Consider the following 15,851-nt stretch of genomic DNA (forward strand, 5'->3'; position numbering starts at 1 on the left):
ACTTCTGCAGCAATACTTCAAGTGCACAGCCGAGTTGCTCAAATTGAGCCGCATGCTTTTTCTGTCGCTGCATAGGTGCAAAACAAATGTTGTTTTGTGTTATTACTTCACACAGTTAAAGGGGGAGAAAAGTGCTGGGCGTCATGGTATGGTTCTTCAAAAGGTCACCGGTGAGAGGGTTTGTGTGTGCAGTGGTGAGATGACCCCCACCTCCACCCGGGGCCGTGTGAAGATCTGAGGTGACATTTGAACTGACAGGGTGAGTAGGTGGGTGGACGGAAGGGGATAAACTAACAGCCTCCGTCTACCTTTGGAAGCTTTCAGGCTGATGCAGCAACACAAAGCAGCCAGATCCGTTTCCAGGCTTGCTTTACACGCACACACCCCTGGCCACGCCTTCCACAACATGAATCAGATCAATCCCGGGGATAAAAAATGATCAATCAGCAGTAAGAGGCAGCACATGACAATGCAGGCCTGTGCCTTGCCCCTGCCTCTCTGGGCTCTTCCACTTTGTTCTGCTGCTGCATACCAGCACACTGACCCGATTCTCACACACTGGCTCCTCGGAGAAGCAAAGACAAAGGTGAGGATGCAGAGAGGAGAGGGATGGTGGACAGCAGGGTGACACCAGGAGAGCAAAGGTGTAGGTGAAAAGCTGAGAAAGAGCCTGGAATCTATTGATCACAGTGCAGCAGCTTTCTGCGGTGACATGAACAACGCTCGAGTTCGTCTTTCCTCAACATGAATTTACAACACTTCGGCAACTCTTCAACAACATACTAAAAACTGCAAACGCTGGCAGCTTTAGTATATAGAAATAGGACATATTGACTGGGTAATTTGCAGATTATTCAAGCAGCTAATGGGGAAAAAAAAAATCTCGAGATGAATGGCAGAAAGTTTCTGGCATCAAAAAAAATAAAATAAAAAAAGATTTTGTCTGAAATATACTCATCACAGAAGATTTATCTGTCCCTGCCAGCGAATACATTAAAACAAGAGATTTCTTCAGAAAATGTCGTCTTGAAGAGAGGCACAGACAAGGGACTGCCTCTTCTACCCGCGTCTTTGTATCGCATCCCGACACCACTCGAGTAATGAAGGCGGCTCAATGAGCTCCACGCAGACAGTGGCATGCACACATATACAGGCAAACACAGACAGTTTTGTTCAGGCAGTGTGACCAGTCAGGGGACGTTGCAGGTCTTGTGACACCAATTAGGGAGAGGGTCACTGTGGGGGAGATGGGGACAAAGGAGATACACTCTGTGTCTGAAAGAGATGATGCAGTTGAGCAGAGAAGTGTCTCATATCAACTTCTCAAACATGTTTGAAACGCTTCACACATTCTAAGTGAGAACAGATTCAATCCAGAAAGCTAGCGCAGCATGTGGAGAACAGAAAGAGATGGTGGGACACAACACGGGACCCCAGCCCTGGTTGCAGCGTAAGCAAGACATTCAATACCCCCTGGAGTCTGACCTAAAAGCTACACAGCCAATCAGCAGCCAGGCTCTCAGGACCTTTACAAGTGAGCTATATTCAAGTCATTAATTAGGCAAGCAGGCAAGACCAGCATCTAATCCACTGCTTTGCAACACACTGGTCATTAATTATCAGTGAAAAGCATCCACTCCCAGAAATATAAAGAATTATTGCAAGGATTCGGCTGAAATGACGAGCCTTTCCTAAAAGATCCTGCATCTGTCAGGAAAACTGCTGGAGAAGCTCTTACTCTGTTCCAGGGCTGCTTGTGGATACCCTAGAGGTAACTGCACAGGGGTCGATGAGGATTAACCTGCAGTCAGGCAACATCTCCCACCCCCACTACGGTGAGCTGTCTGTCTGATGTGCCTTCATTTACTGCGTTCACTCATTTGAAATGCAACTTTGAGCATTTGCTCGTTTGTGCCAACTGAATAAAGATTCCAGCCGACAACCTGCTCCAAAAGAAATCTTTCATTTCATTTCAACACCTTGATGCTTTCATCGCTCATAAAAACTGCCCTGAAGTAAAAAAACAGCCTCGTCCAGCACCATATGGCCCTAGTAGGCATTTAACAGCTTGCATGAGAGGTTCCTATCCTTCTTCAGCAGCAGCTCCCGCTCCGAGTGCCCGTCAGGCATTGCTCGCCCCCCCCCCAGGACGACCCTTCTTTCTGAGGGGTGAGGCTGCCTCTAAGGGGAGTAAACAAAGACAGAAGATGGTGGACAAGAGCTACAAAACTGCGGAAATCCAGTATGAGCTGCTGCTGAATTTGGTCTTTATGATATCAGATGCCAAGTAAGGACAGCAGAAGAACCTGCTGCATGTGGTGCATGCATGTGCACTTTAAAAAGAGACGTGATCTTTCCATTTGCTGCTTATGATTCGGTGAGAATTCTGCCACTGCGTGGAAAAGATTGCACGATAGCAAATAAATCCTATCAGTTTGACATTGAATTGACATTCTGGATTAAAACAGGGACACGGAGGTATGAAAAATACTGATGAACTCAGCTTTGGCACACCCAATGGATGCATAACAAGCAGGTCAGGAGGGGCACTGGTGACACAGGTCTGACTATATATGGCTATTCTGTAGAGCAGAGGGAAATCTCCCCTGCATACCACGCTCACTTTGAGGAATAGTGTCTTTTTTCTGTGTTATCATTAGTCTGCCTTTTTCTTTCTTAAATCCATATATCCAAAGAGAGAGGCACCCGAGTAGGACTCAGCCGCCTGGACCGGTGCCAACTGATAAGGAGGGAGAGAAGGCTCAGGGAGAACCGCTTTGTGCAATGCAAGAGCAGCATGTTAAAGTAGGGTGGCTACATATTTTTAAATACTGGGAATAATTACTTGAGACAAGCCGTTTGTGGCAGACTAATATAGTGCAATACATTCCTGAAATGAGGTCATAGCCATTGACCAATGTTGTCCTGTTATCCTGTTGGCATGCTTTATCTGCCGGTTAAGAAGGCTGTTCCAGGATAGCTTTTGTGTGTCATATTGCGAGAATTTAATTTTGAGATCTGGCATGAAAGCCTTAACTGAATCAGTCATAAAGTCATAATCTGGTAAAGAGGCCGGTTAAGTGGAGTAATCTTCATCAATTTCAGCAAACGCACACGACCAAGGTGCTTCTCACTCCAATGAACCTCTTCAAACGATACTGTGCGCAAGCGGGTCCATTCTGTTCAGGCTTGGGCCCAGGCTTTAAGTCCAATCAGCCAGCTGGCCGAAGCGAAATTAAGTGATTTAAAAAGTGCTCTTTAGCCTTAACATAATTTTCATTATGGCTGTCAGTCAAAAACGGCTGTGCTGTGTTTTCAGAATTTGACCGTTATCTGGCGCGTCTCCAGAGGCGACGGCTGCCCTCCTGGCAGAGCGCGCAGCCCGAGAGAGCCAGCAGCACAGCGTGGCCACGAGAACCTTGACACGGCATTTGGAGTCTTAGAGGACGCCTTCCTATTTTCATTTTCAGGGATAAAACGTAAAACTAAGATCCCAGCAGGTTACTTGAGAGTTGAAATATTATTGCCAAAACTATACTGTAAATTTTCGAAATCGCAAGTTTGAGTAAAGGAAGTTTCTCCTATGAAATGCAGTCTAATGAGGAAATAAATGTGCGTTTTAATCAGTAACTAAATTATCAAGGAACGCGTAAACACGTAGCCAGACTTTCCTTTTCTCTGTCAAAATGTCAGGTTTCATTCAAATATAAATACATATTGGGACAGTTTTAGGTCATGTCATCGTGATGATCACTTTAATGCAAAGTTGGTAAAAGAATGACATAAATGCAAAATACTAAACTGCACATTTGACACCTTGTGTGGAACTGTAAAAGATTTTTTGATCAAGAGCAGATATAATTGAAGCAGTCTCCTTTATAAAGCAGGGAAATGTCTAAAAGGACTCAAAAGTCACCAAAAACCAAAGAGTGAAGAAGCTTGGCCACATTGTGTCATCTAAAAAGGGGGCCTCGCAAACTGTGACCGAGCGCTGGACAAAGCAGAAAAGGCCTCGGAGGGAGACGAAACTCCACCCATTTTCAGTTGAGTGGAAGGCTGTTGTGATTATTCAGTCGGTTGGACTTTGAAACCCTGCAGACAAACACCTCCTTTCTGTGGATCCAACTGACGGACGGACTGTGGGACCCAAAGCAGCGTGGACACAAACCGAGCTTTGTGAGAGCGGTGGGCAGGTTCTGTCTGGAGCTGGACAGCTGCAGCCAGCTCCACACCACCCTTTCTCTCCAGCATCACTGCACATGCTCACGGGCCACATGCTCATTCGGGTCAACATGACAGGCGATGCGCCGATCGACAGCTGATCGACAGGAGGCTACCGCAGCAAAGCTCCGGCACTGGACCGCGAATTTGCCGGAGACGCTTTGGCTCATCTCGTGCAGGCTGTAACTGTGTCTCCGAGACAACTCCGAGCTAATCTGACAGCCCTCATCCATTCTCGCACAGCAGCTCTTGCAAATAGAATTAGCACTGAACAGTGAATGGGGCGACAGATTAAAGGGAAAAAAAGAGGGAGAGGCTGTAATTCTCCGTCCCATACGCCCGGCTCTAAACCATCTGGTGGGAAGATAGCATTCGAGCATCACAATTCCTCGCAGCAGCCACATTTTTATAGGGCTGATTTCAGGTGGGGTGGGGGTGGGGGCACACAGACGTCGGGCTTGCTCTGCGATCGAAGGTGGGGGGGAGATGCCGGGAGTTCAGTGTGCAAAGGAGGAATGAATGAATGCAGGTCACTGGAGCACAGAGAGCTAACAGAATTTAATTCTCAGCTTAGTTTACTGGTGTTTTTGTTGTCTTTATTCTCTTTTTGTGGCCAAACTACCAACACCATCAACAATCAATGCCATGCTCGGCATTCAGCCTCACCTGCCAGAGCAACACGCGGCGCCCCAAATGCAACATGGACATGAGACTGTGTAGCACGCACAGAAAGACACATTTTACTTCTATATAAGCCTGTAGTCCCTCCTTGGCGATGTCTTTCAACAGCAGCAATGTTCATTTTCAACAGGGAAATGCGACACCGGGAGCAGATGGTTCAGAGAGTGGGATTCCCATTCACTGAGCTGGAAAGAAGTCATGATTTAAGAAGGGTATGACAATTGGTTTAGTCTTTTTTTCCTCTTTTAAGGGAGGAGGGCGGATTAATCTTAAGAAAGATATGGTTTCTCAATGCTTGCCTCATCATCTAGTTTTCCATAAGGCAGGTGATGCATCAGACTGGGGAAGGTCTGATTCAGTCCTCACACACAGACCTCCTGGTTGAACTGTTAATAACACCAGGCTCTTATCAGGCTGAAACTGTGACGAGAAACTCAAACGTTACATCTATCTGCTTCTTTCAGCTTAATCTTGCCCCATGTGGTCGAATAGCATCTAGCTCCCATGTCACTTCTTCTGCTCTAATACTTGGAAAAGGGGGGGCAAGGAAAAAGAGAAAACATTTGTTATGCTGAGCTTCCACTGTGAAAACAGGACAGGCCATGCACTGCGCCTCCAACCAACCTTGTATACTTGTCCATACGTGCCATTTCCAACTACCTCCACGAGCTCAAATATCCCAGCCGGATCCTGAAAAGAAAAGGACAGGCAGTTTAAATAAAAAGTCACGCTGCTTTCTCCCCCCAACAGAATAGAATAAAATAAATCTTATTAATACTGTGTCCACTGTGAGCCAGCTGTTGCGCCCCGGTCTTCCCTACATGCCAAATGCATCTCGGAACAAAGGAAAAGCAGACACTGGCAACACCTCGCTGTGGCTCAGCGGTCATTTTCAACACTTCATCCCCAACAAGAAGAAACACTGAGGAACAGTCTGTTACTTGCTCATACGAGACACACTGGAAGACGCCCGTTTTACCGAGGACGTAAAGTAGAAGATAGCAAAAGAGCAGAAAAACATCGGCTCAGGTCGGCAAAGCTCACCCGCAATGAAGCCAAGTCTATGTCTACCAGACTTTTAGCTGGAGAGTCGTTCGCCATCTTTCAAATAAAAGCCGGGCTTTCCTTGGACTTTGCAGAAAACAGCTGCTGTATCATTTGCGGAGGCTTCGGCTGATAGCTCAAACAGAGGCCGCCGGGTATTCCTCTCTACAGAATCCGCTCTTCAGCAGCGAACGTTTGGGTCTCGCTACTCCATGTTGAGGTGGCAGCGGACTCCCTGTTCGCTCTTCCTCACGGCTCTCCACTGTTGTCAAGCCAACCCCAAATCTCAAGCTTCCGGCCGGTACTTTCAAGACAAAAGCCTCACCATCATTCATTTCAACTGAATATGCAACAAAGCAACTTTCTCATGAGCACTGACATGTACAAGGAGCACCACTCATCCCATCCAGGCTAAAAAAAAGACAGATTTATGATTGTTTGACTTTATATGTCATCATATATGTCATTTTACATCTCAGTGCAACTGTATTTTTTTTTTTTTTTGGGGGGGGGGGGTCAGTTTTGGTCATTTTGTTACTCATTTCGGTTACTTTACATGTCTCCTTGGTTTTCATGTGTCGTGTCATTGATATTTTGCATCACTGATCATTTTGTGGCAGAGATTTTCAATGTATTTGCAGCCAAATTATCCCCTTAAATTGAATTGTCTGTTTGCAATATTTGATTTTTTATTATTTCTTTGTCTTTCTGTGTATGTGTATTTCAGTTTGATCTAATTTTTTTAACATCCTTGCAGCCATTTTGTATATGTTTCTGGTAGCATTGCATATCATGTTTACATTTAGTTCATTGCGGTTATTGTGCTCAATATTTTATTTATTTATTTATTTTTTTTTTTATTTTTAATGGGATATATATATAGAACTAATTTCGGAGCTGGTAAAGGTGGGTCTATTTTTAAGTTTTAAGTTTTCAATTGTTGCATTTATTTTTTTTTTTAGAAAGTATTATTATGATTCCTTAGTGACGAATCCATTAAACTTTTACACTGAAAGTAAAGATTACCACACTTCCGCTTTCATTCTACCTGCTTCTGTCTTGCTTCGCTCAGTTTTGCTTGAAAGCCGCACAAGCACAGGAAGCCGGTAGGATAGAAAGAACAAGGCTAGGCCTCCCTGGATACCGTGATGATAATGCACGGCTCCTCTCTGACCCACCTAACCACCATCATCCTGCACGGCGGTGTTTACACAGTGCACACAAGCTGTAGGGCAGGCGAGGGAGAGGCAGACAGCGGAGCGGAGCCCCCACAAAACGGCATCCATATGGACATGCGCATGTTGAGACCTTAGTGTCAATATTGGTAATCATGGGTGTGGCAGGTGAGCGGTCTCAGGAGTGATGCTGTGTTTGTTTGAGCAGTGGACGCCTGAGTGGAGTCTAGGAACCAATAGACGAAGGGTTCAACTGTCTACCCTGTTGCATTTGAGTGTTTTGGCAGTGATAATTTGCATAACTGTTGGAGGGCCCTCTTAAAAAAATGGCCATCCTGAGTTAAAGCTTCTATTTCCTATTCTTCTATTTCCAGAGCATCAGATCAATACACAAGCTGCAGGGTTATTAAAGATCAGTAAGTAGCACACCAAAAGCTGCCCCTTAAAAAATAAAAATAAAACTCACTTATCTATATAACCCTCTATGCATTTTGCTCAGTGCATTCTGTTGATAGACATGTAGCTATAAAATACGGTCTTTTTCATGGAGCTTTGCAGATAACACCAAAGCAGGAGACGTCTGTTAATGCAGCTGCTCTATGTGGAAATGTCCAAACGGAGAAAGCGCGTGTGCTGCTTGTTCAAACTTTAACTCAACATGCAAATAAGAAGACAGGGCGAACCAGTCCTGCAGCATGACAAGAAACACACGGGCTTGTGAGTACAAAGCCTTCAGAGTGTAAAACTCGAGGTATTTAACTAGAGTGCTGAGATTAAACTTTAATCAATCTGGTGAGCTCAGATATACGACTCTGCAAGTGAAAATCCTGTCCTGTCCTACAGCTTGTGATGATATGTTTCCAGCTAACACACGACTATGGTGTGTTTGTTTTGCCCTCATACCTGTAGTTCAAATATCACGGCCACAGCAAAATTTGTGGCTTATTTCCCTAAGAAATCCCATTTAACATACTTTACCACCACCTTGTGGATGTTTGGCATTACTGCAGCTCGGGACATCACAATAAACCCGAAATAATTCCTACTCACGTCAAATGTTTTCATTTCATTAGTTGAATATACCTTTTTTACTTTTTGTTTTGCTTACCAACTATCTAAGTCATTGAGGCTGAAAGTTTTTCATGTCGTCGCTTTACTCTTTATATCATTCCACATAAAATAGATGGGATTCATGTCTGGACTCTGGTGGGGACACACCAAATGTTGATATTGTTCTCTCTTAATCATTTTCAGGGCATTTTAGCTGTAAGTTTAAGATCACATTCCCAAATGGAGATCTAATGCTGCTCAAAATTTCCTTCAGAATATCTGATGTTTTCCTGCATAATCTAAAATACTTTTTTAAAGAAAAATCACTGATGTCCGTCCTGATGAATTTGAGCAATTCATCATCTCATCTCAAAGAAGCGTACTCTGAAAAACGCAAACAAAACAGTGATTTTACACAACTTTATTAGGAACTAGTGTTGCTTCTGAAACACAACCACTTGTCCAAAAAGTGGCTGCAGGGAGGCGGCGCTGTCTCGCAGCTCGGACACGGTTTGGCCCACAAGTCAGCAAGTTAATATCATAAATATCGGCATTTAATACAAATGTTGACTAGCAAGTAGTGTTAAGAACATCTACACAGTAAGTTTCTGATAGAAAAAGTAGCCTTTAAAACTGAGTGCCAATTTCAATTTGACTTTTCAGTACCATTAACAGCTGCATGAACCGAGTCATCTTCACTTTAAGTAACCACAACAGCGACAGTCTGTACTGAGGCTTTTTAGGATATTGCCACAATAGCTGAAGATTAACTTACTATTTTACAAGACATTAATGTGCAAAAATGAATGGTAAAAAAATGTAAAAAGTTTGTATGCAGCTCCATTGCACTTAAAGACATCCATGAAAGGTACCAGTGTTAAGTCAGTTTTTGTATCCGCGTCCTTCGCTCTGTCCAAAGGGCGAAGCATCCCAGACGTTCACTTGCTTTTGAAACTATAGAAAGGACATATAGAGCTTCACCCATGGCTTTCACCTACAGGATGAATTGTTGAAACTTACGATCCATACAGTGCAATATAACGGCTACATTACAGGGTTGGGGGCCTGTATCCCTGATGTTTCAGAGCACACCTCTGACATGTGTAATTACAGAGGATAATTGAGAAATTAACATTAAATATGAGATTAAAATGTGTTGATTTGTGTTGCTGAATCGTTTTAAGCAGCTACTCACATCACTGGAATGTGATGCAGCAGCTTTGCTGACAGCACACTTATCTTCATATAAACACACTTAAATATATGAATCTTAGGCAGCAATTTAAAGTCACTACCAACACAGCAATGACGTGTCAGTTATTCCAATCAAGTTGCTGAAATAAGAGCAAATATGAAAGTGTAGCATTTGCTGCGTGCCGGCTTTTCAAGTCTGCCCATGTGTGGCACTCAGCTCCAACACACCCTGATCTGAGTGTCTTCGAATAAGTGTTAATCATTTTAGTTCAGTAAGAAGTCTGGGTTTGGGTATCCAAACAGATGGAAATCTCCCATGTAACGTGCGTAGAGACGCCTAATGTCCCGCTTGCTGATGCCTGAGAAGTATTGCTCCACCTTGGTCCTGTTGTAGCGAGTGATGCCGGGAGGAATGGAAGGGTAGGACACCAGGTGGTTGATGCCTGCCGTTTTGAGGATGTGGGGGGCATCTTCCTCCAGTGTCTCATGGTGGCCGACCACGCTGTAGTGTATTTCGCAAGGAGCGCACAACTCAGCGTAAGTTATCCAGTGGATAATGTGCTCGCCGAACTGCCGGTCCATACGCCGGCGGCCTTCTACGTCACCCAAGTAGCGGACAAAGTCCTCAAAGTGCAGACCAGAGGCAGTGAGGTCGCTGTTGCGGTGGCTCTTGCGGTATTTTCGGATGATAGCGGGAGCGATATCGTGCTTGTACCAAGGCTCAAAGCGAGGGTTCTTCACAAACTTGTCCTTGAAAGCAGAAATCAGCCGCTCGAAGGGATCTCTCACGATGAAAAACTTAAAGTAAGTGTTTAATCTGTACAGGGACACAACAGGAATTCATGAATAAACAGGGACTACAGTTTGAAATATATTTCTTAAAAGGGATCATATCAAACTCCCCCTTAGAATGATTGTTTTCTCACAATCGTGCAGCTAAAAGCAACACATAAATCAACCTGTGAGTTATCTCCTGTGGAGTGAGCGATGAGAGGCGAGGGAGGCCATTTTTGTCATGGTCATGGACGAGGTTTTCTGGGATCTCCTCCACACTGGAGAAAGCTCCTGCCAGCAACAACATACATCATCAACTGAATTCTACTAAAACAAAGACACTTGGACTTCATTCTAAGGACTTTACATCCATGTCTCACAGAATTTTGCGTTTATCAGACATTCTGCTATCATTTATGTAAACATGGATATTCCAATCCCTACTGACCATTGAGCACAATGAGGACCTTCTTCCATTGTGTATTTCCTACTTTAGGTGTCTGGCAGAACAAGATCTTGTGTTTGTCACAGACGAAGATGCGGTCCAGGACGAACTTGCTGATGGAGACATGAGTCAAATTCCTGAGGCTGCTGTTTTGACACACGCTTGACAGCAGCTCGATTCGATTCTCAGAGACCGTCTGCCAGCCTGTCGCCGGGGGTACCGCTGAGGGCTGAGATACACATGCTTGATTTTAATTTGATGTTAGTACAAAATAAAAGAAAAATACCAATGTCTCAGGATGAGTAGTGATAACATATACAATGAGCAATCAGAAGATGGTCACCTGTGATGGCTTTGGAGCTTGATTTTCTGGGCTGGACACAGGAATGGATTTTACCTCCTTGGTGCCTGGCACTGTCCAACTCTGGCCAAGTCTCTCCCCATAATCTGAGAATAGGTAAAAGAATGGGGCAGTGTTGGAAAGTTTACCCGAGATAAGGCAAAAGATTAAAGTTTCCTGACATTGCTCGCATTCATTACGTTTCTAATGCTGTGCTAAAACTCAAGCAAACAACATGAGTATGGGATGGATGGTCACAGTTACCACCTCATGTCTTTCTAACTGTCTGCGTGTGGTTGGAAAACGCAGCTCACCATCTATAGCTCTGAAGCTGATGAAGTTTCTGACAAAAATCAGAATGAGCAGGACCCAGCCGCAAGCCCCGAGGAGCAGCCAGTGGTGCCGCATGGCTCTACGCATCAGCCGACGGCCATGGGAACCGTGAGGGAAAAGCTCCCACCTGGATAGCAGGTCAAAACAGACTTACTGCAGACGACTCCAATTTTTTCCCCAACTCACATTAAACTATGACGGGTACATGACGTTTTCAACACGGAAGACAGTTGCTTGAAATGTCTACGTAAGTAATAGGCAATGGTTATTGCTTTCTGTCGACTCAATACGAAGAGCTACGAAAAACTAGCAAATTCAGGAACACCATCAAGATTGAATGTTATTCACACGGCTAGCTAACTGGCCAGTTAGCCAACCAGTTAGCTACACTTGCCCCTCCGAGACCGCGAACAGACAGCTGCTATAATGTTAGTTTGTCTCGGTGAGGTGCGTGGATGTTTAACAAGAGATACAACACCGGGGAAACCTTTTATCTTACCTTTTCACTGAGTTATAACAACTTCACAGCTTCCCAAACTCTTGAGTAAACCTTGGACGGTGTCATCTACTCTGTGTCGAGATTCGCAATATCCGACTGCCTACAAAATGAGCAGCTCCCCCTAGCGGCTGCACGATGTCAGCGCACAGACACCTGACATCAACTTTTATTTGCATTGCCTCACCCAACTAAATGATGAGGCTCTCTAGAGACAATCTGCCTCATCCCCGATTAAATCAATAGCAGATATAAGATCAGGTATATCCAAACATTTGGCTGACAAGCTGGATTGGCACTGACTTGAAGCTAGTGAATTATTGTAAGTAATGGATGAAAACCCAATTTTGTCAGTCATTAGTCAGCTTTTGAGTACATACATTTGACATGAATTATTATTGACATAATTTAATCTTGATAAATTTTACACACATAACTTTTTATCACCTTGACAAATCCTGTTTGTGTGTAAAACCCAAGACTGCATCTTCAGAACAGCTCTGAAATTATACCGTCTCAAGAAGTATGTTATAAGTCATGACAGTATCAAAGTAAATTTTTTAACATGTCTGTCACTTATCACCCCCTGCCAGCCATATTCCAAACTAAACTTTCAATTCTTTGCCAAAAAAGAAATAAAGACAAGACAGGAGCTTATTTTATTCCCATTTATTCCACTCGCAGAGGGGACAAACTTAGTTTTCATCAACATTGACTGTCTGCAGACCTGTTGGACAGAGAGAGAGAGGAATACATTTAATCAAACACCTTTAATGCAACCACCACAGGTGATGGACAAAGTCAATGAGAGGCATGTGTACCTTTGCATGTGGTGACAGGAACGTATGTGACCAGGGTGTACAGTTTGTTGGGAGAATCCTCGTCCTCATTACGCTTCCTGGACAGCCGCACGCGTATCCTGTACGGCACGTTCCTGCACAACACACCGGTGATTAAATGTCTGATGCGTCGCTGCAGCTGCTACAGTCATCAGCGGGTGTTTCCAATTCTACAGTGTCACCAAAGTGACACAACCCATTGAAATTAAATCATACTGTACAGAAGACCTGAATAAAGTGAGGCTGGAAACTCGAGACACTTTTAAGGGCACATTCTGAAACCAACAGGGCTGACAGTGAGGAAAAAACTAAAGAAAGTTATTCATACTGCCCTGAAGTTCAGCCCCATGTCATTCCATGGTTTTAACAGTAAATAAGCCAATCAACAACAAGCTTCATTTCAGCAGAAGGCTCCCGTTTAGATGCTGATGACATCAGGCAAACTAAACACTGTGTCCCTTTTCCAGTATTAAGAAGTAGAAATAAAACAAATCTAATGCATGCAGACAGTAACCTGGGTATGTTGTGATTTGCTCAGATCCAGTCATTGTTCCCTTGTGGACAGCTGAAAGTATTTCTATTATAATTCAATTTTCATAAAGCACAGCTTTCAGATCACCTACAAACATCTGTTTTAAACCCATGACTTTTGTCACTTGCCACTGCATAAATATTTAGCATCATATTAAGCATCCTGATAACACACTCTGAGTTTAGGGTTGAATTTCTTCATATTCTGATGACATAACTTCATGTTTGGCTCACAGGTTCATGCTTTAGGGCAGTCTGCACACTCTAATAGTGTCTAATACTCCAAAACACAATACAGGCCAAGTGTGAAGAACTCCCTCCTGAGAGAAAAACACCCCTGTACATTCTTTACTATATTGCCAGCTGATAAAACCTCTGTACCCCCCCCCCAAAAAAACGACCATCATCTCACCTGATACCCTTGCTCCACACTGCCTTGTTGAGGCGAGTGTCAATGCGGACATCAGGAGTTCCCATCTCCTTCACGGCGAACTTGCGGATCTCCTTGATGGCGCGGGGAGCCCTCTTCTTGAAACTCCTGCAAAAATTATTTCCAATATTAATAATTTTGGCAGGTGTCAACTAATACTGAAGACAAAGTGTTAACGCTCTTTACTGCTTCTCCCACTTCTGTGTACGAGTATGTGCCACAAAAAAAGCACCTTTCAAAATGTTCCCCTTCTTTTCAGCACAATAAAAATCACACTCCTCGTTTTTGGTGTTCAGAATTATTTCCTTTCAATTTCAACAGCAGAAATTACGCTTTCAACACGAAGGGTTTAACTGATTATTACAGTGGTTGTGTTAAAGCTACTGAGAGAAGAACAGGACACACTTTCTTTAAGTGACAACAAACATAAATCTGAACATAAAACCGAACAGTTTCTCTACAGCGCTTTCATATGTGCAAACATCTTTCTTTAGACAACTCTCCAGAAATGTTGGGTGCAGCAGTTCTGTGCTGCTGCAGAGATGCTGCCGATGCCATCTGCACATGATCGGTTTAGGTCAGTGTTTCTCAATTCCGGTCCTCATGACCAAACACTGGTTTAGGTTGTGCTCGATTTGTATTTCTACCTTCAAACGATTCTAAACAGACTGAAATTACCCAAAATTACCAAGCGGGGTGAAGTCTTTTCACATTTTTCCCAGCAGTGACAAACAAAGCAGAACACCATACAACTTCTAACATTGTGCGTATTCCTGTGAATTCTCTTTCACGTGTTATTTGACTTCAAGACATTTACAACTTAGGGTCAAAACTCTTTACAGAAGGCATGAGTTTACCTCGATTCTTTCTCTAATCCTTGATCTGCAGAACCACATCCGACTAACTTATAAGCACCATTTTAAACAAGATGTTTTCACTGAACACACTCTGCAACACCTACAAGAATGTTGCCGTTGGGCAGCATTCACAGGTGCGACCGGTGATGTCAACGTAATACATTGCAGAAAAATAATGGGAACAATGCATGTTCCTCCACTGCTGATTCAGCTTCACGTCCATGTGTCTGACTAAACGCCACATTGGCTCAGGTCACAACATTTAAGTTAGTTTGGCTGGTGTCCATAATCCCAGACTCCTAATGCAAGTGGTTCTATATTCAACTGTTAGGGAGTTTGTGCTGCTGTAGCACTAGTTTTTTAGGGCTGGAGCCAGTACTTTGGTGTTCGATACCCAAAAAAAGTAACTCCAAGTTAGGCTCTGGCTCCAACCCAGCACTGAAGCTGCTCAGGAGGAATAAAATCCCAGAGAGATACTTCCAACAGAGGGGGAGAAAGCAAGCAGAGCCATGCAAAGGAAGAAGCAGTGGAGTTAGAATAAGTTTTCATCGCTGCGGGTTTCTGTGCTACTTACACTCCATGAATACGCTTGTGGACATTGATGGTGTACTCTCTGGTCACCACCTCGTTGATGGCTGAACGCCCCTTCTTTTTCTCTCCTTTCTTGGTTGGGGCCATCTGGAAACAACACGCACATCTGTATTAACGTGCACACTTTCGGACAAAAAAAAACAAAAAAACAAACAACTTCACAGCTACTTAGTTACTATGAGACGAATGTGCGTTGTTGTATAGATGTCTGACATGTTAAAATATACCCTCTCGTTAGCATTAAGCTAAATCCCTTTGACAACAACAACGAAAGCCAAAGACCAGGCTACATCTTAAAATAAAGAACACTAAAATTAACACTAACGATAAAGTTTAAGGCCAACGGTATGCCTTTCACACGGTACAACGGCGTTCTTCACTCAGAGAAAATGAACTCCGTTCAGCCATGCTATGTGGCGCCACAACGGTCCAGTGAACGCAACTGTTTGTAGTTTTAACTATTTAATCAAACGTTTAACTCATCAAAAATACAGAACTGCGTAAAATAAAATGCTTGTATACATATTTATCAGTATTGTGAGGCCAGTTGTGGCTTTAATGGCAAAGGATGGCGATAGATTGTGAAGAAATTTTTGCCGACAAAAATACTCACCTCGGCTTGTAGCTGAGGCGGATATCGGAAGGACGGAAGTAAAGCAGAGGCTTCTGGGTAAAGGAAATCGGTCCGTTTGAATTGGTATCCACCAGCAACAAAGCACGGTCGAAGGTTCCGAGTATTTTAGCGTTTGTTAGCCTGAGCTGTACAAACGTTTTTTTTTTTTAATGAATTGCGGAGTAGAATGAAAAAACAAAAAATTAAAGCACACAAGAAATGTATATCAATAGAATA

The 15,851-nt window shown here is 43.6% G+C and overlaps 3 protein-coding genes across 8 annotated transcripts in view; all 3 read right to left on the bottom strand.

Moving 5' to 3' along the window:
- LOC140265963 (mitogen-activated protein kinase kinase kinase kinase 4-like) overlaps positions 1-6,213 on the bottom strand; it is a 29,138-nt gene extending 22,925 nt beyond the window's left edge. For all 6 annotated transcript variants that reach the window (XM_072361649.1, XM_072361647.1, XM_072361650.1 and 3 more), the window contains exons 1-2: positions 5,947-6,213; positions 5,527-5,592 (exon numbers count right to left, since the gene is read on the bottom strand). In XM_072361649.1, coding sequence (XP_072217750.1) covers positions 5,527-5,592; positions 5,947-6,003 — 123 coding nt within the window. In that variant the 5' untranslated portion in view covers positions 6,004-6,213. The remainder of the gene's footprint in view (positions 1-5,526; positions 5,593-5,946) is intronic.
- Positions 6,214-8,584: 2,371 nt separating this feature from the next.
- Positions 8,585-11,840, bottom strand: chst10 (carbohydrate sulfotransferase 10). The gene is made up of 6 exons (XM_072361733.1): positions 11,757-11,840; positions 11,239-11,384; positions 10,928-11,031; positions 10,588-10,813; positions 10,325-10,430; positions 8,585-10,182 (listed from the first exon to the last, which is right to left on the bottom strand). The coding sequence occupies exons 2-6, from the start codon at positions 11,342-11,344 to the stop codon at positions 9,630-9,632; spliced, it is 1,095 nt and encodes a 364-aa protein (XP_072217834.1). The 5' UTR covers positions 11,345-11,384; positions 11,757-11,840; the 3' UTR covers positions 8,585-9,629.
- A 567-nt stretch (positions 11,841-12,407) lies between these two features.
- Positions 12,408-15,721, bottom strand: rpl31 (ribosomal protein L31). Its single transcript, XM_072362168.1, has 5 exons — positions 15,615-15,721; positions 14,985-15,088; positions 13,536-13,661; positions 12,575-12,687; positions 12,408-12,480 (listed from the first exon to the last, which is right to left on the bottom strand). The coding sequence occupies exons 2-5, from the start codon at positions 15,086-15,088 to the stop codon at positions 12,449-12,451; spliced, it is 375 nt and encodes a 124-aa protein (XP_072218269.1). The 5' UTR covers positions 15,615-15,721; the 3' UTR covers positions 12,408-12,448.
- Positions 15,722-15,851: the final 130 nt, after the last annotated feature.

This window comes from Leuresthes tenuis, unplaced genomic scaffold (genome assembly GCF_036924035.1).
Source record: "Leuresthes tenuis unplaced genomic scaffold, fLeuTen1.0.hap1 SCAF_1, whole genome shotgun sequence".
Taxonomy (NCBI): Eukaryota; Metazoa; Chordata; class Actinopteri; order Atheriniformes; family Atherinopsidae; genus Leuresthes; species Leuresthes tenuis.

Excerpts from the sequence above, each read along its gene's own strand:
- rpl31 (XM_072362168.1), bottom strand. The coding sequence starts at position 15,088 with ATGGCCCCAACCAAGAAAGGAGAGAAAAAGAAGGGGCGTTCAGCCATC. Across the intron at positions 13,662-14,984 it reads CACAAGCGTATTCATGGAGT|GAGTTTCAAGAAGAGGGCTC; the intron begins GTAAGTAGCACA and ends TAATTTTTGCAG. Across the intron at positions 12,481-12,574 it reads TCCTGTCACCACATGCAAAG|GTCTGCAGACAGTCAATGTT; the intron begins GTACACATGCCT and ends TCTGTCCAACAG.
- chst10 (XM_072361733.1), bottom strand. The coding sequence starts at position 11,344 with ATGCGTAGAGCCATGCGGCACCACTGGCTGCTCCTCGGGGCTTGCGGC. Across the intron at positions 10,431-10,587 it reads GGTCCTCATTGTGCTCAATG|GAGCTTTCTCCAGTGTGGAG; the intron begins GTCAGTAGGGAT and ends TGTTGCTGGCAG. Across the intron at positions 10,183-10,324 it reads CCACAGGAGATAACTCACAG|ATTAAACACTTACTTTAAGT; the intron begins GTTGATTTATGT and ends GTCCCTGTACAG.